Source organism: Polypterus senegalus, chromosome 10, assembly GCF_016835505.1.
Source record: "Polypterus senegalus isolate Bchr_013 chromosome 10, ASM1683550v1, whole genome shotgun sequence".
NCBI classification, from domain to species: domain Eukaryota; kingdom Metazoa; phylum Chordata; class Cladistia; order Polypteriformes; family Polypteridae; genus Polypterus; species Polypterus senegalus.
This window is the reverse complement of record NC_053163.1, coordinates 180,139,891-180,164,595: the sequence shown is the minus strand read 5'-3', so window position 1 is coordinate 180,164,595 and position 24,705 is coordinate 180,139,891. Positions and strand designations below refer to the sequence as shown.

The window sequence follows — 24,705 nt, the reverse complement described above, 5'->3', positions numbered from 1 at the left end:
CCAAGCACTAAAGAGCACTGCTCATAGTCCTTTTCTTCTCTCCTCCTCCCTCTCAGTCCTTCTGCCTCCACTCCCTCTCTGGCAAGCTTCGTCGTTTTCCTCCTCCCAACTCTGGCTCCCTGAATAGACGGAGTTGGCCCCTTTTATTTCCGTCCTGGGAGTGCCACATGTTGGTCAGTAGCATCACTTCCAGGTGTGATGGACATTCAAGGTAAGGCTCTGCAATTAACCCTTGTGGCCCCCACGGAACTCCAACTCCCAGCGTGCCTTGCAGGAATCCATGGGAATCCAAGAGGGCTGCTCTCTAGTGTCCAGGGGAAGGTTGTGCCCTGTGGATACTCTCTCCCCCAGTCCTTCCATCCAAGCTGGCATCCCCAGCCGGGTAATGGCCATGGCTGCCAGTCACAATATATATAAATAGGTAAATTAAGACAAATTATTTCTAGGAGTCATCATATATGTATGTAACCTGGTCAGGTTTCAAAATGAAAATATAACTTTTTTTTTTTGTAAATAAAGTTTATTGAAGGAATTGGGATACCGGTTGTGGGGGATGGGTAAAGTTGAATATACACTCACCTAAAGGATTATTAGGACCACCATACTAATACAGTGTTTGACCCCCTTTCGCCTTCAGAACTGCCTTAATTCTACGTGGCATTGATTCAACAAGGTGCTGAAAGCATTCTTTAGAAATGTTGGCCCATATTGATAGGATAGCATCTTGCAGTTGATGGAGATTTGTGGGATGCACATCCAGGGCACGAAGCTCCCGTTCCACCACATCCCAAAGATGCTCTATTGGGTTCAGATCTGGTGACTATGGGGGCCATTTTAGTACAGTGAACTCATTGTCATGTTCAAGAAACCAATTTGAAATGATTCGAGCTTTGTGACATGGTGCATTATCTTGCTGGAAGTAGCCATCAGAGGATGAATACATGGTGGTCATGAAGGGATGGTCATGGTCAGAAACAATGCTCAGGTAGCCCGTGGCATTTAAACGATGCCCAATTGGCACTAAGGGGCCTAAAGTGTGCCAAGAAAACATCCCCCACACCATTACACCACCACCACCACCAGCCTGCACAGTGGTAACAAGGCATGATGGATCCATGTTCTCATTCTGTTTACGCCAAATTCTGACTCTACCATTTGAATGTCTCAACAGAAATCGAGACTCATCAGACCAGGCAACATTTTTCCAGTCTTCAACTGTCCAATTTTGGTGAGCTCGTGCAAATTGTAGCCTCTTTTTTCTATTTGTAGTGGAGATGAGTGGTACCCGTGGGGTCTTCTGCTGTTGTAGCCCATCCGCCTCAAGGTTGTGCGTGTTGTGGCTTCACAAATGCTTAGCTGCATACCTCGGTTGTAACGAGTGGTTATTTCAGTCAAAGTTGCTCTTCTATCAGCTTGAATCAGTCGGCCCATTCTCCTCTGACCTCTAGCATCAACCAGTCATTTTAAGCCACAGGACTGCTGCATACTGGTTGTTTTTCCCTTTCACACCATTCTTTGTAAACCCTAGAAATGGTTGTGCATGAAAATCCCAGTAACTGAGCAGACTGTGAAATACTCAGACCGGCCCGTCTGGCACCAACAACCATGCCACGCTCAAAATTGCTTAAATCACCTTTCTTTCCCATTCTGACATTCAGTTTGGAGTTCAGGAGATTGTCTTGACCAGGACCACACCCCTAAATGCATTGAAGAAACTGCCATGTGATTGGTTGATAAGATAATTGCATTCATGAGAAATTGAACAGGTGTTCCTAATAATCCTTTAGGTGAGTGTATGTATGGGTCGCCTGATTGGTGAAAAAAAGGAAAAGAAAAAAAAAAAGAGTTTGTTGCTAGAAGAGACTGTTGAGGCAGCACACCGAAACAAGGAGTTGAAGAAAGAGTTGTAGTTGAGGCAGGAGGCCGAAACAAGACAGAAAGAGAAATGAGAGGCGCCATTGAGGCAAGACGCCGAAGCAAGACGGAAAGACAGAAAGAGGAACTAACTTCAGCGCACGTCTAAAACATAAAAGGAGTTGGGTGATAAAGGAAAAGCCGGCTTGCAGGACAAAAATGCAGAAATGGTGATCAGCGAGTAAAGAGGGTGTTTGAGAAAGAGGGAGACGGAAGCATAAAGGAGGTACCCGAGTATAATGAGGAAGATATAAAACAAGGTCGGTGTTTATTTTGTTTGTTTGTTTGTTTTAAAGCGGCTTGAATAAACTTTCAAGTGACGGGGCCAGTTCTTGTTTTGTTTGTGTGGCCACTACGCACCCGAGCTATGGTTGGGGACATCAATGGAGTGAGTAACATTTACTGACTGGGTAAATAAGTCCTGGGTAAGCTCACCAGTAGTTTGGGACACATAATATATGTATTGTATAGATGTAAATAATTTAGTGTTTGTTTTATGTACTGTATGTATATATTTGTAAATAACTTAAGTTTTAGGAAAACTGTTCATGTTCCAATTAAGTAAAAAGAGTTTTGTTTTATCAATATCTGAGTAACAGTGCTTGGATTGGGTATTACCGGGCTATAGTGAACCTGCCAACAATAGAGGTGGCGACACCGTTATAAAGAGCTCAGGCCTTTGCCTACCGATAAAAGATTGGTGCTGCAAGGGGGTTACATGTAATAGTGAAACAGCCCTAAACTAGCCACAGATAGCGGCGGAGTAATTCCTGTTGCCAAGTAACAGCAAGCAGAAGATGTGGCCACCTGGATGATGAATATTAGCGAATACGCCTCAAAAGCTTTTTTTACATAGCAAAGCTACGCTAAGCAAAGTCAGAGATATGGGTCAGGAAATTACTGTTGCCAAGCAACAAAAAGTGGAAGGCAGGGCCAGTCAGGAGTGGGCAGAATGGCTGGCACTGGGAGCTCTTAATCCTCAGTGCTAAGCAAGAATATTCAATTTAAGAGGCTACAAAGATCTTCAGGCAATGGATGAGTAATTATGGTTGCCAGGTAACAACAAGCCAAAGACATGGCAAACAGAAGGATCAGTGCCAAGTAGGACATTTGGAGCTCTGATACACAATCGGGAATAAATACTAGGAATCTGTGTCTGTTGGTTCAAACGGCCAAAAGATAACAGAAAGCAATTTTCTGTTGCCAGGCAGCAACAGGTAGGAGGCGCGTTGAGTTGTGGGATAGGCATGAGGCAGCTTCTAGCGAACACTCTAATTGATATGCCGAATGGTGTATGTTTAAGTAAAAAGACTAAAAACAAGCGTTAGGAAATGACTAAGTAATTACTGTGCCCAAGTAACAACAAGGAGGGAGTGCAGCCAGCTGTGTTTTGAATGCTAAACTTTACATTTTGGGTGCACACGTCACACTCTGGAAAGTGTTGGAAGCCTGCTTACAGTACATACAAAAGCGTGCCGAGGGAACCAACGGTGTAATAATTACAGTTGCCAGGTGACACCCAGTGGGAGGCATGGACAAGTCAAGTTCAACTTTACTGTCATGTGTTCAATGAAAATGAGTTTGTTAGTGGCAAGTCTCATTAGAAAGTGACAATAATAACACAGACACACACATAAAAAAAGTTTGAAAAGCAATGCAGCGTACATACTAGCTGTGCTACCCGTCTGACCGGTTCAAATCTAAATAATCAATGTAGACCTCACCATTAACGTTTTGAGTGTGCCATGTATTGGAATGCATTTTGTAATACATGTAGTAATAAAATGCATTGCATTTGTCATTCCAACAGATGACACCCCACAAACACTTGCAGTAATAAAATGCATTACTACAAATGTTTTTGATGCACCATCTGTTGGAATGACAATTGCAATGCAAATGTCTCTGTTATATGCTTTTTAGTAGGAAATTTGTAAACACAGGGTTACCATTTGTGATGTGCAATCTGTTGAAAATGACAAATGCAATACATATGTCTCTGTTACATAATATTTGCTATGAGAGTTGTAAAAGCATTTTTAATATTTGTGATGCACCATCTGTTGAAAATGACAAATGCAATGCTTTCTATTTGTACAAATGTTTGTAAAAACGCCATCAGTTGGAATGACAAAAAACAATTTATAGGTCTCTGTTGTATAATATTTACTATGAGTGTTGTAAAGACATTTTTAATATTTGTGATGCACCATCTGTTGGAATGGCAAATGCAATACACTTTATTTCTACAAATGTCTGTAAAAACGTCACCTGGTGGAATGTCAAATGCAATGCATTACATCTCTGTTCTATAATATTTACTATGAGTGTTTTAAAAGCAGTGTTAAAGTTTGTGATGCGCTTATCTGTTGCAATGCTAAATGCAATGTATATCTCTCTGTTATATGCTTTTTAGTATGAGATTTGTAAATGCAGGGCTACCATTTGTGATGTGCCATCTGTTGGAATGACAAATGCAATACATATGTCTCTGTTCTATAATATTTACTATGAGAGTTGTACAAGCAATTTTAATATATGTGATGCACCATCTGTTGGAATGACAAATGCAATACACTTTATTTCTACAAATGTCTGTAAAAACGTCACCTGTTGGAATGTCAAATGCAATGCATACATCTCTGTTCTATAATATTTACTATGAGTGTTGTAAAAGCAGTGTTAAAGTTTGTGATGCACTTATCTGTTGCAATGATAAATGCAATGTATATCTCTGTTATATGCTTTTTAGTATGAGATTTGTAAATGCAGGGCTACCATTTGTGAGGTGCCACCTGTTGGAACGACAAATGCAATGTATTACATCTCTGTTCTATAATATTTACTATGAGAGTTGTACAAGCAATTTTAATATTTGTGATGCACCATCTGCTAGAATGACAAATGCAATGCATTCTATTTCTAGAAATGTTTGTAAAAATGCCATCTGTTGGAATGACAAATGCAATGCATATGTCCCTGTTAAATGCTTTTTAGTATGAGATTTGTAAAAGCAGTGCTACCATTTGTGATGTGCCATCTGTTGGAATGACAAATGCAATGCATTTTATTACTACAACTGTTTGGAAGAGGTGTGTAACAAGCAGGCAGAGAGGACAGAAACTTTGGTTCAAATGTCACTTTTGATGTGGGTGCCAACCCAAGACCAGGCAGCTCCCAGAGCACTTTTTTGTCTCACCTTGTATGTCCTGACTGTTAATGGTTCTTCTTTCACATAGCAGCTTACCTTCTTTCTCATGTGACTTTGTATTTTCTTCCTTAAAAGATATTGAAGAAACAGTTGCGTTATATAATGCCTTCACATAGGTACTTTACACATACAGAGAGGGTCCATAAAGCCAAGAGAGAGAGAGAGCCAGCTACTGCATAACACAACACCCTCACAGTTATAGTTTAGACATCAGAAGCAGCGAGGTGCCTTCAGCTCAGAGGGAGTAAACTGCTGCTTACTGGGCCCAGAGAGACTGACAGTGCGATGGGCAGAAGAAACAGCCCAAGGATTGTTGTAAGCAGGCAGGAGATGGTCAAGTAAGTGAAGGGATGGAGTCAGAGCCCAGAGAGTCAAAAGAGGACCAAAGCGACAAACAAACATGAAGAAAGGTCACAGGAAGAAGATCTCAACACTAAGTCTACTTAAAAAGAAGCTAATTATCCTAAATAGAAACTTAACAGAAGAAAAGCACTATCCATCAAGGGATGCCGTATCACCACATTAACAGCAGGAGTAGCATAACAATAATGGCCAGTGACGGACACAGAGGTGGCACCCAAAAATGATGTCATGGAATATAAAGAAAGTGGCATGAAGTCACAAAAAATATAATAAACAGAATTTACTGAAGCAAATCGGAATCTGCACAACATGCATTACCTCAAGAAATGCCAAAATTCATTACAGAGAGAGAGTCTGAACGATTTCTCTCCAGCAATGTGAGTCATGTTAGTCATTTTTACAATATACAATCACGGGAAAACAAAATTACCCACTCCTTCAATTCTGTGATTTTAACAATGAGGGTCTGCATCACAGTTGTGTTATCCTTTTTAGGTGACAATCTTTTCAAAACCTCTTATGATTGTGGTCTCTTAGGCTCATAAGTTTATTCTAGTTGTGTTAGATAAGCTGGTATTGCTTTGAGAGATGCTGCTGTGTTCAGGTTATTCTGGAAAGGATGCCATTATTACCAAAATGACAAAGGGACTTTATACTGACATTTGCAGACGCTTCTAAGAGAAACAGACCCTCAGCACCATAAATGTATTCCATTATTCATATTTACATTATCCTACTTTACCTTTTTAAGTAAATACTGTATATTTACTTATAATTTGCACGCTATCAGCTTTATGCTAAAGATGCTCTTGCATATCAATTTCTAGAAAAGCTTCATCTGAACAAACCATTTTTAGCTTTTCTGTGATTGCAGGGCACTACCAACATCCTACACGGTTTGCTCCTGAGACGTCTTTGTTTAATAAATTTTGTGTATTCTTGCTGGAGTCCCGAGAGCTTTTGTATTGTATTAATGAAGTGAACTGGGGATCAAAACGATTAATCGGGGGGTTACAAACTTTTCACCGTCACATTAGTAACCAGAGAAAATCTAAACTCAGGTGACAAATAAAACATAGCAGATAATGTTATTTATTTATTTATTTTTTTCGAAAAGCAAGCAGACATTCAGATGCCAGGTCAGGTCAGGTTGGGGAGCATTCATTGGGACAGCACATTGCTGCACCCACCACACGACGAAACAGCTCGGGATCCTCACCAAGCAGACGCGATTCATTTACACCCTTCGGAAGGGACCCTCTATCTGCCGTAGCCAGGTGTTATGTGAGCATCTCCTCGGCCTGGTCCATCAGTGAGGATCCTGTGAGCCTGATCACCCTTAGGGAATCGCACTAAAACAGATGCTTCCTCACAATGCAGGTAATGTACCTCATTCGGGAATTTGTGAGCAACACAAAGTCAGACCAGCGGTATCCGAGGATTCTCCGGAGAGACACAGTACTGAAGGAGTCCAGTCTTCGTCTCATGTCATTGAATAGCGTCCATGTCTCGCAACCATATAGCAAGAAAGGAAGCACCAGGACTCTAAAGACTTGGACCTTCGTCAATTTACTGAGATATCAGGAGCACCACACAACCCTTTCTAGCGACCTCATGACCCTCCATGCTCTCCCCATCCGTCTACTGACTTCATAGAAAGAGTCACTAGAGACATGAATGTCACTGTCGAGTTAAGTAAACCTCTCGATGAGATCGACACTCTCTCCACAGACAGACACACTGCTGATGGCCGTGCCCAGGAGGTCATTAAAGGCCTGGATGTTGGTTTTTTTCAGGGCACTCAGACTCCCAACCCGATCAGAGCCTCCATTGACTCTGCGAAGATCACAGCATCATCAGCAAAGTCAAGATCCGTGAATCTCTTTTCACCAACAGATGCTCCACAACCCCAGCCACCATGAAACCATGTGGGGGGGAAAAAAACAAGTGCACCCTCGTAACTTCCACAGCAATTAACAGAGTACTCAGGCGCCAGGTTTAACTAATCAAATCCTCTAGGAAAGCAAACTTTTTGGTAGCTTGATGTTCTGGAGCACTCAGGATTGGTTTGACTTCATGCCAAGTGAAGAAGGGCATCAGCTAGGACCTCCGAGAACCAAGTGTTGCTGTTCATCAGCCTGGGTTAAGGGTTATTGGGTGTAACAGACAGCATGCAGGGACGGGCTGAACAGAGATCCTTACTCATCCAGGAAGCCATGGCAATGGAAGGACGTGGGGAGAGGAGGATTGACGATTATTCTCTCCCCCAATATGCCAGGTGGCAGCCTCTCTGGTTTGGGATTCCCACATGAAATGCTAGGACCTGTTGGGCTCTGTGGGGGGGGCACCAGAGGGATCTGAAGAGATTCATAATCCTTACTTTGTGGAACTTCAGACTGACCCAGAAGTAATTCCATCGGGTTATGCCCTGGCACTGGAAGTACTCCTGGGTCCAAGATGAAAGAGACCACTCGACTTCTTCTAGGCAAGTCAGAGTTGGGTGGAAGAGGACAAAGCTTGCCTGGAGGAGTGGAAGGAGAGAAAGAGAGAAGACAAGTTGTGTTGTGTTTGGTTTATGCCCTTTTTGAAGCCTTTGTGCAAAGTATGTGAAAGAATACCCGTCGACTCCCTCAGGCAGCAATGGGCAAGACGACCCTCAGCTAAGGGGCTCATGTATTGCCAATAAAAAGGAAACACGAGGCCAGCAGACCTAACTTAGAAGTGGGCGCTGCCCCCTATTGGTTAGATGGTGTTCTGGAAATTTATCAGACCTCTCACCGCAGTGCCCGCTGTGCTCTAGCATCAGAATCACTTTCACTTCCTCAGGGGTATTACTCCTCTCTTTTATACGTGGGTGCCATTTTTTTGGATACAATAATAATAATAATAATAATAATAATAATTCTTGACATTTATATAGCGCTTCTCTCACTATCATGGGATATCACAGTGAACAGCTTTCTCACTGTACTGCATTTGACTATCTACACCTGTGGGTAACAATTTGACAAATGAAACCTCATATATACACACATATATATATATATATATATATATATATATATATATATATATATATATACACACACACATATATATATATATATATATATATATATATATATATATATATATATATATATATATATATATATATATATATATATATATATATATATATATATGTATGTATGTATGTATCTACTAGGGGGCTCTGCCCCTTACTCGCTTTGCTTGCCAACCCCTGGGTTTGGTTAATCGGATATACAATTTAAAGAGATTGTTATTTTCATTTCATTCATTTTTTATTTCATAATATTTGACAGTAATAAAGCTGTAGTGCATTAGTTATTCCTAAATCCTCCAGAGGGTGCGCTACACGCCAGCCACTTCGTTCTCTGCCTCTTGCTTTGTGAAGAGGGGGGCTGAACGCACGCTAAGGAGATGCAGTTGCTCCTCGGAAACCCCCTTTAAAACGGTGATACAATGGGAAACAAATACATTCACATGAAAAAGTTTGGGACCCCCTCTCAGCCTGCATAATAATTGACTCTCCTATCAACATAAAAGATAACAGTGGTATGTCTTTCATTTCCTAGGAACATCTGAGCACTGCGGTGTTTTCCGAACAAAGATTTTTAGTGATGCAGTATTTAGTTATGAAATCAAATCAAATGTGAAAAACTGGCTGTGTAAAAATGTGGGTCCCCTTGTCATTTTGCTGATTTGAATGCCTGTCACTGCTCAATGCTGATTACTTGAAACACCAAATTGGTTGGATGAGCTCGTTAAGCCTTGAACTTCATAGACAGGAGTGTCCAATCACGAGTGGTAAAAGGAGGTCCATTGCAAGTTGTGCTTCCTTCCCTTTGACTCTCCTCTGAAGAGTGACAGACAGCATGGGATCCTCAAAGCAACTCTCAAAAGATCTGAAAACAAAGATTGTTCAGTCTCCTGGTTTAGGAGAAGGCTACAAAAAGCCATCTCAGAGGTTTAAACTGTCAGTTTCAACTGTAAGGAATGGAATCAGGATATGGAAGGCCACAGGCACAGTTGCTGTTAAACACAGCAGGTCTGGCAGGCCAAGAAAAATACAGGAGCGGCATATGAGCAGGATTGTGAGAATGGTTACAGACAACCCACAGATCACCTCCAAAGACCTTCAGAACATCTCGCTGCAGATGGTGTATCTGTACATTGTTCTACAATTCAGCACAATTTGCACAAAGAACATCTGTATGGCAGGGTGATGACAAAGAAGCCCTTTCTGCACTCACGCCACAAACAGAGTCGCTTGTTGTATACAATGCTCATTTAGACAAGCCAGATTCATTTTGGAACAAAGTGCTTTGGACTGATGAGACAAAAATTGAGTTATTTGGTCAGAACAAAAAGCGCTTTCCATGGCGGAAGAAGAACACCGCAGTCCAAGAAAAACACCTGCTACCTCCTGTCAAATTTGGTGGAGGTTCCATCATGCTGTTCGGCTGTGTGGCTCGTTCAGGGTCTGGGGTTCTTGTTAAAGTCGAGGGTCCAATGAATTCAACCAAATATCAACAAATTCTTCAGGATAATGTTCAAGGATCTGTCACAAAGTTGAAGTTACGCAGGGCTTGGATATTCCAACAAGACAATGACCCAAAACACTGTTTGAAATCTACAAAGGAATTCATGCAGAGGGAGAAGTACAATGTTCTGGGGTGGCCATCACAGTCCCCTGACTTGAATATCATCGAAAATCTATGGGATGATTTGAAGCAGGCTGTCCATGCTCGACAGCCATCAGATTTAACTGAACTGGAGAGATTTGGTATGGAAGAATGGGCAGAAATACCTCCATCCAGAGTCCAGACACTCATCAAAGGCTATAGGAGGACAGTGTCTAGAGGCTGTTAGATTAACAAAAGGAGGCTCAACTAGGTATTGACGTCATATCTCTGTTGGTGCCCACATTTATGCACCTGTCTAATTTTGTTATGATGCATATTGCATATTTTCTGTTAATCCAATAAACTTAATGTCACTGCTGAAATCCTACTGTCTCCATAAGGCATGTTATCTATTAAAATGAAGTTGCTACTTTGAAAGCTCAGCCAATAAGAAACAAAAATTCAAAGAATTAAGAGGGGTTCCCAAACTCTTTCATATGACTGTACATTTTTTTACCTCCTCAATGCTCGATCAGCTGGCTTGCTGCTGCTGCTGCTACCGGGCTGCGTGATCTGCATGTCGTGCTGCGCATCAATCATTTAAAAGCCTGTACAGCAGCTGTCCTTTTGTCTCACTTCCTTGTCTCCCGGGATGTTAAAGTGTCTCCGAGAAATTATTTGTAAGTAGGGCATGACGTGCAAGCAGTCTTGTGGGACTTCAAAGTTTCTCTCCGAGGTGATCTCGTCTCGACCGAAAAGTTTTTTATATAATAGATAGATATATATATACTGTGGAGCACCAAGTGGGCGTACCAGCCACCCTACACAGACCGACACAGACAGGCAGACACAAGTTCAAGTTTAGCTCACGTTATTCTCTTTCTTTACTTTTGCTCCCCACTACACAGCACAGCAAAGTACACAGATAGATAGATAGATAGATAGATAGATAGATAGATAGATAGATAGATGTGAAAGGCACTATATAATAGATAGATAGAAGTAGGACAACACACTCCTTTCTTCCTTTCGCTCTCCAAAGCCTCCACTCCTCTCCCAGAAAGCTTCGTCCACCTCCTCCCAGCAGTGTCTCCTTGAATGGGGTGAGGCGACCCCTTTTTATATGGGCACCCACAAGTGCTCCAGATGCTCCCAGATCCTCTTTCGGCAGCACTTCCGGGTATGTCGGAAGTGCTGCAACCCAGGACTCAGAAACTGCCCAGGCGCCACCCGCTGGCGGTGGGCACGGGCCCCAACAGGGTTGAGCTTCTACACTCGAAACCCGTGGCACCGCTGTAGTATTTTCCAGGGTAGGTACTGCCCAGAATATGCCCTCTCCCCTGGTCCTTCCAAGCAAGGACCACGGCAGTCCACTGCAATTCTTTTTTAATTGTGAACCAACAGCAATTTGATTATTAGGTGATCACCTACCAGGTGACACTTGTGATTAGTCAGCCAGTTGGCAAACATCTGCCACGTCCTCTCAGTTGTTAGAAGCAGCTCATAGGTATGCGATACAGAATCTGCCAAATAATACAAAGAGTACACAACACGTGTTTCACCCTTATTGGGGCTCGCCAGGTGTGCCCCAATAAGGGCGAAACACGTGTTGTGTACTCTTTGTATTATTTGGCAGATTCTGTATCAGATATAAATATACTGTACACACACACACACATACAGTATATATCATATATATTTATACAGTAAATACACCCACACAGAGTAATAGAAGTGCATTGTTTACTGCCGTCTAATAAGAAGACCCCATACCTTCTTCTTCAAAGGCCTCAGCTGCGGTGTCTGAGCTGCCCCTCTCGTCTTTCCTGGTCTCAGGAGTTTCGTCTCCAGTGCTTTCAGAGAGCCGTGCATTCCCAGGACCACCTTCTCTAAAGCCTCCAGACGCTGGCTCTGCCCCTCCCAGGATGAGATGAGGGAAGTCATCGCTTTGGTCATTTCTTGCCAGTTCTGCTGGCATCCACACTGGCAAGGAGCAGTCAGAGCAGTGACCTGAGGGCCGTTGAAATCGAGCGCCTCGCGGCGTTGAGGTTCTTCAACTTTACCCAGCTGTTTTTGCTGCCCTAGGAGGAGCCTGTCGACTTTTCGATGAAGACAGTCCAGTTTTACCTCCACACTGCTCAGGCCTTCAAATGGCTTGTTCATCACCGTCAGCTTCTTGACCGTTCCCATAATCAAATCCACAAGGCATATCCCGGAAAGGTGACACGAGTGCTTATGCCTAAACGGAATGACTTGTATGCAGTATTTCAAAAGGAGTGCCTTTGATTGGCGACGTCAGTCAGTGGAATGGTGGTACTGTAGCTGTTATTGTTGCTCAGAGGTCACAGACAATTGCCAGCCAGCTAGATGCCTGCTCTATCAGTGGCAGTGCTGTGCCAAATATAGAAGTCCAAGCCCATATTTGTCCCTGACAAAAAAAAAAAAGTCTTCCAGGCAGCCAGAGGGACATTCCTTCTCTATGACCTGGAAGGTGAAGGGTGCTGATAAAATGGCAAAGGAAAGAATGGGCTTGCTGTTTAAGCTTTCTTCCTACACGGGGATCAACTTTCACGGCAGCACGTACACATTTAGGTTTTTATGATCACCAAACCTGACCCACCTACGTGCCACATTCCCTTCATCTGAACAAACCCTGCTGTGTAGGTCAAGGCACAGAGTGTCCTATCCCACAGATGTTAAAATCCTAATTAATGCATTATGAAACTAGGCAGTGTGGTGGAATGGTTAAGGCTTTGGGCTTCAAACCCTAAGGCTGTGGGTTCAAATCCTGCTGCTGCTGATGATGATGATGATGTCTGACCCTGTGCTCCAAAATGGGGGAAGAAAAATAGGAACCAACTTCATTACAAATATTGAACGTCACCTTGGATAAAAGCTTTAGATAAATAAGTAAATTTCATGTATGGGTCAGCTACTACTTTTCTAGAACAATGATGAGCTTCCATGTCTTCTTCTTGCGGGACACAGGACATGGCTTAATGACATATGGTTGTCATCAAACCAGGGCACCAATGGGGTGTCATATCTAATGCTATCCCCGATACCCAAATAGACTTTGAACAGGAAATTAAGGAGTATACACTATAAATTTTGGATCATATAATTCCATTCACTACCAGGCCCAACATTCTGATGCAGGTATTGTGGTGAAAGGTTATAGACTAGGATGACCCTAATGTATAACCAGAAGACCACCTAAGGGACAGGCAGGAATGGATAGGGGAGCTTCCTAACCTACAGAACATAACCATTCCCTGCTGTTCCACTCCTGCACATGGCACTCGAGCTTCACGTCCTTTGGGATGCTTCTGGAAGGTCGCTGTGGCTTATCTTCAAGATAGAGGAAAGCAACCAGGTCCATGTGGCATTCATTGTGGCAAATTCAAAAGTGTAACTCAAAAAACACACATCTACGCTCGAACTGCGTTGGCAAGTATGTTGAATCAGGCACTCGCACTGGAAATGACTCTGAATTGACCACAGTGCTGCACTGGATCAGGACTGAATCATGCCAGTATAAAGTGTTGGAGGGCACCACAATTCACGGAGATACAGCAAAAATAACCGAATGGGTAAAAAAACAAAAAGATTTATGGATGAATGAGAGAGCATTCTAAACATTGTCACCTTCTATACATACCAACCGCCGATCGTTACAACACTCCATACGTATCTTCCATTGATTGAAACAGAGCTGGAAGTCTTCTTGCTTGAGGCTCTTCAACAGGTTTGCTGTTTTTGTCTTCACTTTATCCATTGAAGAAAAATGTGTTCCCTTCAGGTCACGTTTGAATTTCGGGAGCAAGAAAAAAAAAAAATCGGGCAAATAGGGAGGATGAGAGGGGACAGGAAAGTTTTCATCAGTCGAAAACTGCTTTACGGAAAAAGAGAACATTCACGAGAAACTTGATGTTGATTCGCCGGCCGATTTTTTTCACCGGACATTGTTGTGGCAACTACTGTAGCAATTGTGCAAATACTGACTGGGCTCTTCACAGGATATACCAAGCTGGTCGGCGGTTTGAGAGGACGTGTAGTAGGTGATGTAGTTTTAGGAGTCACGTCCGGCCGACCTTCAGACAGTTTTCCAGGAAAGCCCCAAGCCCAGTCAGGTTATTTTTGTGTCTCACCTCATACGTTGATTCAGACAGTAATCTTATTGATGACATTACCTGTGGCAAGACCCTCTTTGAGCTTCTCGCTGCCTCGTAGATGGAGTCACAGTCTGGTATTCCTACATCAGCCGCCAGTCGTTGGCCTGTTTGCCCAGTGATGAAGGTAGAGGTGAAAAGAAGCTCCAAGTCCACATTCTGTGATAAAGTATCAGTTAGCAACACTCCATACTAAATTACAAATAATGGGACGATCTCATTATGAACACAGAGTACTACATGGGGCGGCTGCTCCACCCAAATCTGCAGAAGCAGGCATAGAAATAGAAGTTGCTGTCCTCAACAGATCACAGTGCGAGAGCTTCCCTAAAGAAACCTGTGCCAGTTACCCGGGGCAGTAAGGTACAGCCTCACCCTAACTGGCACCTCAGCTGCTGGATTTGAATTAGAGAGTGCCGAGTTCAGCCTTCTTAGCCAGGTGAGCGAAAGGAGCAACTGAGCTTCGGACTGTGAGGGCATCTTCTTATCCTATCGGGTTCTTTCTACCTCAGCCCCAATAAATGGACTTGAGGGGAGTCTGATCCACAGACGCCGTCATGAGGAGTCATTTTGGGATTTTTGAACACTTGTTGCTGCTTAATTTAGTGGCATAAAAAAAAAAAAAGCAATTGGCACAAAGCAAACACTCATCAGTCCATATCAAATGGCCTCTGCTCCGAAGTAAAAACTGAATTTGCTGCAAAATTCATTCACAAACAAAATTTGTGAATCTAATGGAGTTTTGTTTCCAGCAAAAATCATTGCTATCACAAAAGGAAAAGCACTAAGGCAGGTGTGGAAGTTTTTACATGTAGATAGCCGTCGGCCTGTCATTTCATATTTAGATGAAGACTCTAGGGGTGGGATCACTCCTGGCATGCCAGGTGTAGGCATTTTGTTGAGCCCTGCTTGTACAATCCCCGTTTTACCAATGACGGACACTATTAGCGATTACAGTCCTAAATTCTGCAATCCTCAGTGCCTTGACGTTTCCAGGATTAGAAGAAACCCAACAGGTTCTACATGCACAGTAGACGACTACTTAGACCGCGTCCTTCTACATTTTGGCAGTTGCTTCAGAAATGCTCTGTTTTGTCGTGGGCTGGCCATTCTTCACTTGTATACCAACTTTCATTAAAGCACATTACTAAAGGGACATCTTAGTTCATTTAAATTTTAACCCAATTTGCTACCTGCATGTGGAACTAAAACCTTAATGAAATTTGGTTTTATGAAAACCAACATTCTTGAATTAAAATTCACACAAGTCATCAATAGATTCAGCTGTCCCTTGAAACTAACTTCATAAATCAAATATATACAGACGAAAATGCTTAAGGGAGGGAGCATGGTCACGGTCTTGCTTCTTTATTAATTCAAACCATTTTAAAGAACTAGTTCAGTTGTCCCAACAAATTATGACGTTTGTAGACATAAATGAGAACTTAACTTGCCCACCCCTACAGACGACAAACGAATGCAAGAAAGCAAGTGATCACGGTCAGCTTTCACTGTTAATACTCTATTTACTGTGCCTTTCTGTATTGCAGGTGGCACCGCCAGCCATTAGCCTTAATAACAAGCATACAATTTAATACAGAGGTTTACTGAAATATAATTGCATATTTATGAACATAAGACAAGACAAAAAACAGAAGAGTCTGACTGCTTACTCTTTAGAGGGCTGAAAGATTTTTCCAAAAAGCACACTAAAAGCAATGGTTTCAAATAAAACATAAAAGATGTGTTGCAGCGACGATGCAGTGGGGTTCGACGGGCAGCAGGAATATATTGCAGGGTGGCACTGGCAATCACGGTGCAACAGATCTGGTTTGTGAAACTTGCCATTGTAGGTGTTGGTCCTTCCAGGCAAACACTGCTGTAGATGCATCAGCTACACAAAACACGTTCAGCATCACAATCAGCCAATGCTGGTACCTCACTTTAAAATTCTGATGCAAGGGAAATCAAAAATGAGTCCGATAAGTCAAAATTCGATCCAGTGATAACATGCAAAATGTCATCCACAAAGTATTTTGCTGTTCCCATTTCACTTCGGTCTCTTGCCAGATGTCAATGCCATTTTAGAGATCGTTTGCTCTTTGCTACTCCTGCACAAACAAGGAATTAAAAGGCGCTTTTCCACTGCATAGTACGGCACGACACGGTTCAGTTCAGCTCACTTTTTTTGGGGGTTTCCACTGGGAACAGTACCTGGTCGTTTTTTAGGTACCACCTCAGCCGAGCTTCCAAGCGCGCCAAACCGTTACCAAAACGTGACGTGTAAACTCTACTGGTCACTGATTGGCCGGAGAAAATCGTCATTACTGCGTCACTGAACTTGCGACACGAGACACAACAGACCCGCTAGATTTTTAGCACAGCCAGCGAAGGTTCGGACGCACCATTTTGTTTTAACCAAAAATGGCTGTTTCGTGGTCTATTGAGGAAGTACAGACGTTCCTCTCGTTGGTAGCCGAGGAGCGGATCCAGCGAGAGCTGGATGGGGCGACGCGGAATGAAAAAGTTTTTCAGGAGGTCGCTAAGCTCTTGGGCATGGCTACCATCGGACTTACAGTGTAGGGGCAAGTTAAAAAATGAAGAGCGAGCAGTGGAGGCGGCGCAACTAGAACGACACTTGAATAATCCCGCCCACTCTAAAGCGGTGCTAAACTGCAGTCGAAACGCAAACCGAGCCGAACCAAGGTGAGCTGTACTGAACCATGCCGTACTATGCAGTGGAAAAGCGCCAAAAGTCAAATCAATGAAGCTAACTTCTAGCAAAGAGAATCGAACTAAAATGTGACAGCAACTTCTGTCAGTTTACAGCTGATTACCGTCATCTAACCCTGAATTGACAAAACTTTTAGATCAGATGTCAATTTAAGAGTTGTAATTCATCTTGATCCCCTAAAACTGTTTTTTGTACTAAGTCTTTATGGTATGATGTCGGACGTTGTGTGGAGTTACTGCACCAGGTTAAAGGGGAGGATTCTTCTTGCATTGTAAGTGCACTCTCTCTACCCTCACAATTTGGTCCTTGGTAATGGGCTGCGCTTCTCATTTAGGCTCTTTGCAGAGTCCTCTGCCACTTCACTGGAGAAAGCGCTACTCTTTCCAGGAGAAAGAGTTTAGATGAAGTTCTCGCTTTGAAGTAATTGCTGCTTCTCACACTTGGCTTAGCAGAATAGTTTTCATGTTTCAGGTCTGCAAAGAGGAGAGAGATTGGCCCATCGGAGTTTCACATGCGATGGCATCCATACATTAGATCAACTGGAGAAATGCAGCTGGCCAGGTGTTCTGGTTCCCACTTGGAGGATCAAGTCAGGATTTTATAAATTAGATTTGGTGGTGGGGAGGAGTTGGGTGTTATCACTTGAAGGTTACAGCAGGATGCAACTGTTCACTGGCAGTAGACGGAGGCGAAAAATGGAATAAAGTCGGCATGCGGCACTCTCACCTTCAAGCACTGGATTCAATGACAAATGTAGGCCACTAAAATGTGCAGATTCTTCATACAAATGAAAAATTACAAAAGAATTATAAAACGTGCAATGCTTTAGTGTTTTCTATTACATTTAATTACTTTTTTGTAAGTAATGAGCAACGTAACGACATTTCTTTTAAAGTATTAAAAAGAGAAAAGTTGAAAGTAAACATTGTGTTAAAACAATTATGCAAATGGAATTGATTTGCGATATAAGAGGATATTGCAAAGGTTTTCCCCATTGAAAGTTCGTTTACTGGCGACTTCAAGACAGCAATGAACTTTTATTTATTTGCTTCATTCATTTGTCAAAACAAATCAAGTTAAGCTCACAAATTGCACCTTAAAACACCTCACAAAAAAGGTATTGGAAAATGAAAACAGCAACACCTGAAAGAAAAACTATTCAAAAAAGTTCACACATTCTCAATATTCAGTAGTCTGACTTACGAGATGTAATAGACAGACAGACAGGGCTTTATTTGTAGCATTAAATGTAAAAGTCATCCATTTTGTAACAAAGTATATTTTTATTTGAACAATACTGAAATGTCTAAACTACATGTCACAAAAAAAAAAAAAAAAAATTAAGTTCCATAAAGGATAAATTATAAAACTTAATCCTGCCAAAAAAATTGAATAAAAAGATCTTTCTAAAAGTGGCACAAAAATAATAAATTTACAAACGGAACCTATCAGAAAACTTGGGTGAAACAGGAACTGTTAAGGCTTGGGTGCTGTGCTTCACTTCAACCTTCTTAAATTTCCGAATTGGCTGAGCTTTGTGTACCTGTGGAAAATTAAGGTTGGGTTATTGGAATAAATTGGCCCAACAGAATGAAGAGCATAACAAAAAACACTAAACACACCACTGCAGAGTCGGGCGAGTGCTTCACATGGAATGTAACTAACGGGAACAGAAACGTATTACAATCAACTAATTCCTTTTTGATGAATTAGGTATTCAGTACATTCCTTTTTATGGACATCACAGGAAGCAGAACCTTGAAATGTAATCTGCTTTGCTCACAGTAACGACTGTCTATAATCACTCTACTTACATTTTGGCATTCCTGGAAATAGTTTTTGAAAACATCGACACACAGGTTACACACTAAATGCTTCAGTGCCAAGGCTGAGGTGAATTTCTAATTAAATTATTTCTAGACACTTGTGTGCTTGTTATGGGGTTAGTTGGGGTAGGGGAGAAAGCTACCTTTAGATGAGAAGTTGTTTGCTCTGAACAGAACTTTACCTGCTCTTGGCGGAGCCTTGCAATCTCTTCCTTCTCTCGCTCTTCTTGCTCCCGTCTCCGTTCTTCTTCCATTCTGGCGCAAATGGCCTCCTTTTCCGCCAAAGCCCTCTCAAACTCTATTCGCTCTTTTGAACGCTTTTCAGTACAGAGCTCAAAGCCTTTGGAAGCTACGGAATTAGAAATGGACTCTAAGTTTGAAAATAAAGCAGAAAAAAAGTTGGGGTGCAAAAAAGGAAAAAAACCCAAGTTATTTCAGAGATCGCCAAGCTCTGCCAAGTCTCGTGCTTAAACATCTTAACTGATCACAAACTAGTAAATATGAATGCTGCAAACTTAATTTGAATTTGGGTCAAATTTTGCCTCTAAAACAGGATGTATAAAATTACGAACAAAGTTTGTTACCTTCTAATAGTCTGCTCTCCTTCTTTGGGATAAACGGCTCATGGTGAGTGACTGTATTGGGACGAGCCTTGAACACTGTGGCTTCTGCTTGTTGTTTTTGCTCATCTTTTAACTAGAAGAAAATTATACACATTTATAAACTTTTAAAAATGTCACACAAGCTGGGAAGAAAAAAAGTCAGCCTGCACTCAGATTTTTGAAAGTTTTTAATTTCTAAAACTTCTGAATTACCACGAAACCAAATGCACAATGCAACTTCACCAAAACATAAATCAGATTATTCAAACCGAAAATCATTTAAATTTGATTTTTTCCAACTAAAGAATATATATGCATTACGGGAAGCCGATACCAAAACAGACTTGCATAGTAAAGGCGCTTCAAAGTCTCAGAAAGAACAGCAGGGTATACGCAATATTGGATACAAAAAATGTTATGCATTGAACACTAAACCATAATTATAGGATATACAAAGCATTAAATAGAATGAGACAAATCAGAGAAACACTAAATTCAGTACTAGAAGAAAAGCCCGATTAACTTGTGATATAACACACAAAAGTTAGCCTGAGCCTCTGGACAGAGGTAAACTGTAAGGGGGGGATCGATATGTCAAAATCAATTAAATGCCTTTGTGAACAGATGATAAGCTTAACATTCATTCAGTCAGTGGATATAATTTAGAAAGGACATTCCAAAGTCGGTACAGTACAGAGATGAAAGCCCCGTCACACACACAGTGCAGGTTAGTATGAGGCACAACAAAACAGAAGAAAGTTTTCTGTTAACTGTGTCTTAACACCAAGTGACCAAAAAGCTGCAGAAACACCACTGAAACTTTAGTCTGTGTACATGATCACGAATATACATAAAACAGGTCATCTGTACTGGCTAAAAACGTGACAATTTCAGTACAGATTTTATTTTCTGTTTAGATTTTAAGTGAGCACAAGGCTTCTACATCTTTGGTTATGCAGAAGCACAAAGTAATAACTATTAAAATAAACCACAGACCAAAGGTGTTATTTATTAGGACAATGTCATCAACAATTATTTTAGTGAAGTAGAACATTTACTTGTGATGAAAATACAAGGCTAACATGCTTAACAGGTTTCCCAGTAAAAACAGTTTTGGCTCTTGGTACACTTTGTATAATTGTTAGCTTAAGTAGTCAGGGCACTTTTGTTTTAATTAGTCAGTGCTTGTTTAACACACCACCCTAGAAGAATTATAAAAAAAAACAAAACACACACACTACTTGTCATTGAGGGTAAAGCAAAATGAAAGTCTGAGATCAAAAGCAGCTTCTCCATTTCTGCCGAAGACTCCACTACAACTTCAGCTGGACATTACACATCTGGGTGTTCCAGTGTACTAATACCAAGTCTAACACATGAAATTCCATTCAACCGCGTTAAAAGTACCTCCATTATAAATGGGAGCAATATTGTGCCTTTTTCTGTAACAGAATCTCTATATATAATCTTCATTTGGATCTTTGTCCGTGAATAAAATTAGAAGAAGCAGTACTAGAAGGCAGTAGAGAGCGCTGAAACAGGCATTGCATTAAGAATCTCCTCCAGGCTTATACTACTGAAGACTGTAGTTCTCCAGTCACACCTCAAAACACAGACATTCAAACTAAACAAAGTGGTGTGCTTTAAATTAACTAAAGAGATCTTCATTTAGATCTTGAATTTTGTTTGTCCACGAATTCCATGCATGCGTAGACCACCTTCCAGTTTAGTATGTTGTTGTTACTCACGGATGTCAACAATGTGCCGGAATAAGGAAAGGGGTGGTGGACAGTGTTACGCTGGTTAGCTCCTGAGGCCTGGTTAGAGAATGAGATTGCCGAAGATAAAAAGGTACGTGCCTAAGTAACATATGAAAGAAAGACAGTGGGTAAAATAAATGACAACGTAACAGCACATTCCGGAAATTATTATTGTTACGTTGTAGCCGGCGAGTGCTGTGCGTCTCACAGTTGTACCATGGGTTGCTTACATGTCAGTGAAGTGATCCCTATTCATGCTTTAAAGAGCCTGGATACCTTTAGCCGCTTTTCTACTGCATAGTACGGCACGACACGGTTCAGTACAGCTCACTTTTGCGGGGAACAGTACCTGGTCCTTTTTTTAGTACCACCTCAGCCGAGGTTCCAAGCGTGCCGAACCGTTACCAAAATGTGACGTGTAAACTCTGCTGGTCACTGATTGGCCGGAGAAAATCGTCATTACTGCGTCACTGGCTATTCTTTTCTTTAAAAGGTACAGACACGCAGAAGTTTCGAAAGTTCTCCAGCCACTGAGTGTTTGTAAAACCGGGAACAATCACATCCCACCACTCTGAAGCACGGTTAAATGTCCAAACAGACGGTCTGTTGCGGCGACTTTTTTGCAAAATGTGGAAGATCTGTAATATACAGAATCAGCATTTTAATGTTACACTGGCAGTTAAGTTCATTTAATGCTTTGCAACAGTGATAAAAGTTAGCTAGTGATGTGCTTTTTTTAGATGCTTAACCTTGCGCGTCGTCGTTGTCTGCATGTTGTTGTAAAAGATCCACGGTGTCACGGCAGTAGAGGCGGCGCAACTATAACGACACGTGAATAATCCCGCCCACTCTAAAGCGGTACTAAACTGCAGTCGAAACGCAAACCGAGCTGAACTGAGCCGAACCAAGGTGAGCTGTACTGAACCGTGCTGTGCCGTACTATGCAGTGGAAAAGCGGCTTATGTGTCCCCCTTTTATAACAATTGCTCCGTGTATATTGCCTTACTCTTTGGATTGCCACAAAGCAACCTGCGAGATTGGACAAAGGCTGAGAAGACATCGTGAGAGAAAACGACAGAGTTGTGAAAACAAGACGGACTGTGAATGGACAGAAGCATAAATGCTCCTACACCTTCACATACTTACTATTCGGACAGTGATTCCGAGTAGGCCGTTCCTGTCAAATCAATGTCCAAGGGTTTTCTTTTGTAATTTTGTTTCCCTTATAAAAAAGCATAATGCTGTGCAACGAAGGGCCCAGTTCACGACTGGCAGCCACATTTAAAACAGGGAGCCCATCACAGACAACTTTAACAAGCGCAACGTAGTTGGGCAGACATGGCTAGTACTAAATACCTTTACTTATTTGGCTGTCACCTTTACCCAAGGCGACTTGCAACATACAAGATACAACTTGGATCTAGATAAATTGGTTTTAGCTTAGAGCATCACTATATAACTGCATCTTTACCACATCTAATAGACCAAATTAAATGGCTGACCCTTAAATCTGTGCTCATTACATATAATACGTATTTAACATTTGCTTCATTTACACTAACACCACAAACTGAAGCTGCCGTCTAACGTGCAAAACAAAGAACATGGATTGTGAATTAGCTAGGATGGAAGCATTTCAATTTCATAAAAAAGGTGGCCAGTAAAAATTCAAGGAGGATTTGAGAAAAGCATATTTTCAAACATGTTTTAGGGATTTAATGGCCTAACAGCGCTTATATGAATGCACACAAACACCAAGTCAACTGCACTTTACACAAGATTTATGTAATGTACAGATAGAAGGAACCCATTAATGTCAGAGCTTGCAGATAGCCTTACCATTTGTTCCCATCGTTCATTCTTAACAGCACCTCTTTCATCGATGAGCAGCTTGAATGGCTCTGGTTGTGTAACCTCTTTCACTTTCTTTTCAGGAAGATGAACATGATCAAAGTCAGGAAGTGGGAGAGCTTTGAACTTGGAAACCTTCAAATAATGGTTGAAAGTATAATTAAGCAGACATATTGGAAACAATGCAGATTTGAACAAGCTTGAATAATCACAAAATACTGTTGCTAACATAGAAAAGCAGAAGCGAGACATCCATGTGTCCTGGAAATGTAGCGTTCTAACATAACCTGCACTTATATTCTTTCACCAACAGGTTAAAAAGACTCAAAACGTCTTAAAGATTTATAATTGGAAAACAGATTGCAGCGATTTTTTATTGTTTAGCACCATGCGACCAAACCAACAGTCTGAAGAAAAAAAAAAAAAGAGCTATCAACCTCTAAGGTAAACCTCTAAGATAATGGATGCTACTTTGTTTTGATGTCTTAAGTCATCACATTTATAGCCAAGCCTGGCACCTAAACATTAAATGTATTTGAGGTATTGCTAGATCAACTCAAACTACTACTAAAAGGGCAGTTAATTTTGAATTTTCCATTTTCCTATTATCAGAACTTACAATACAAAGGCATGTGTTGACAATACAAACAGTAAAACTACAAAATGAGTTTACTTCTCACTCATCCTACAACTTTCCAAATATAGCTATCCAAAACATTATACAAACTGCTAAGAATACGAGTTTAAATGAAGATATTTTCTCACCTCTTCCTTACGGAGCTCTTCCATGCGCTTCTCTTTTAGGGCTTGCTTTTCCTTCTCTCTAGATTCAAAAGAGAATGGGCACACTTCCACTTGTTTATTTTCTAAGGGCTTGGGTTTGAAAGGAACTCCAAAATGTGGCACTGGATTCGCTTTTATTGGTACTGGCTTTTCCTATATATGAAAAATAGCAAAGCAGACTTTATAAACATTTACAATTGGGCAACAATCCCAATAAACTTTTGATACGGTACCACAAAACTTACACACATACAAAATACAAGTGGACCATAAGCAAGTTAACCAACTATGACAAATCTACTACCTCAGCCACTAGGCTACATTGCCTATATAAGGTATACTGTATATGTGATGGAAAAAAAAGTCAAACTGCTTACTTCTTCTACTTTCGGTTCTATACGTTTACGGTTTTTCAGCGCAAATGCAGGAGATTGTGGTACAGTTGGAGGCAATTGCTTCTTTTCAGGTACACCCTGCAAAAGAGAGAAATTGTTGGATAAACCGACCTTACAGAACACAATTTACATAAATACTTAGAAAAAGCCAGCCTTTGGGGAAAACATACCACAACATCTTCCAAGATTTTTATAGGAAGTGGCCTTGGATGGAAAGTATAATCCTCCTCTTCCGTGGTAATCTTTTTAGTCTCTCTGTCCCGGAGGCGTTTTTCAATTTCCAAGTCAAAACCCACAGGTTGTGTTATTGCTTTTGCTGCAGGCTTCTTCGGCAGTAATCCACCTTCTAGGATTTTCCGATTGAGGTCAAGTGCTTTAAATTTAAACCTAAAAAGATAAAAAAATGTCAAAATATAGACATCTCACTACATTGTTTTTAACATTA

General features: G+C 41.3%; 2 protein-coding genes across 5 annotated transcripts in view; both read right to left on the bottom strand.

The window, feature by feature from the left end:
- Nucleotides 1–12,458, bottom strand: part of LOC120538383 (myosin light chain kinase family member 4-like) — a 75,016-nt gene extending 62,558 nt beyond the window's left edge. The window contains exons 1-2 of one of the 3 annotated variants that reach the window (XM_039767878.1): nucleotides 11,911–12,458; nucleotides 5,114–5,192 (exon numbers count right to left, since the gene is read on the bottom strand). In XM_039767878.1, coding sequence (XP_039623812.1) covers nucleotides 5,114–5,192; nucleotides 11,911–12,327 — 496 coding nt within the window. In that variant the 5' untranslated portion in view covers nucleotides 12,328–12,458. The remainder of the gene's footprint in view (nucleotides 1–5,113; nucleotides 5,193–11,910) is intronic. The other 2 variants (XM_039767879.1, XM_039767880.1) reach the window with 2 other exon arrangements.
- A 5,959-nt stretch (nucleotides 12,459–18,417) lies between these two features.
- Nucleotides 18,418–24,705, bottom strand: part of tpx2 (TPX2 microtubule nucleation factor) — a 28,118-nt gene continuing 21,830 nt past the window's right edge. The window contains exons 11-17 of one of the 2 annotated variants that reach the window (XM_039767876.1): nucleotides 24,431–24,647; nucleotides 24,243–24,338; nucleotides 23,848–24,018; nucleotides 23,071–23,217; nucleotides 19,454–19,565; nucleotides 19,052–19,239; nucleotides 18,418–18,586 (exon numbers count right to left, since the gene is read on the bottom strand). In XM_039767876.1, the coding sequence (XP_039623810.1) occupies nucleotides 18,476–18,586; nucleotides 19,052–19,239; nucleotides 19,454–19,565; nucleotides 23,071–23,217; nucleotides 23,848–24,018; nucleotides 24,243–24,338; nucleotides 24,431–24,647 (1,042 nt within the window). In that variant the 3' untranslated portion in view covers nucleotides 18,418–18,475. The remainder of the gene's footprint in view (nucleotides 18,587–19,051; nucleotides 19,240–19,453; nucleotides 19,566–23,070; nucleotides 23,218–23,847; nucleotides 24,019–24,242; nucleotides 24,339–24,430; nucleotides 24,648–24,705) is intronic. The other variant, XM_039767877.1, reaches the window with a different exon arrangement.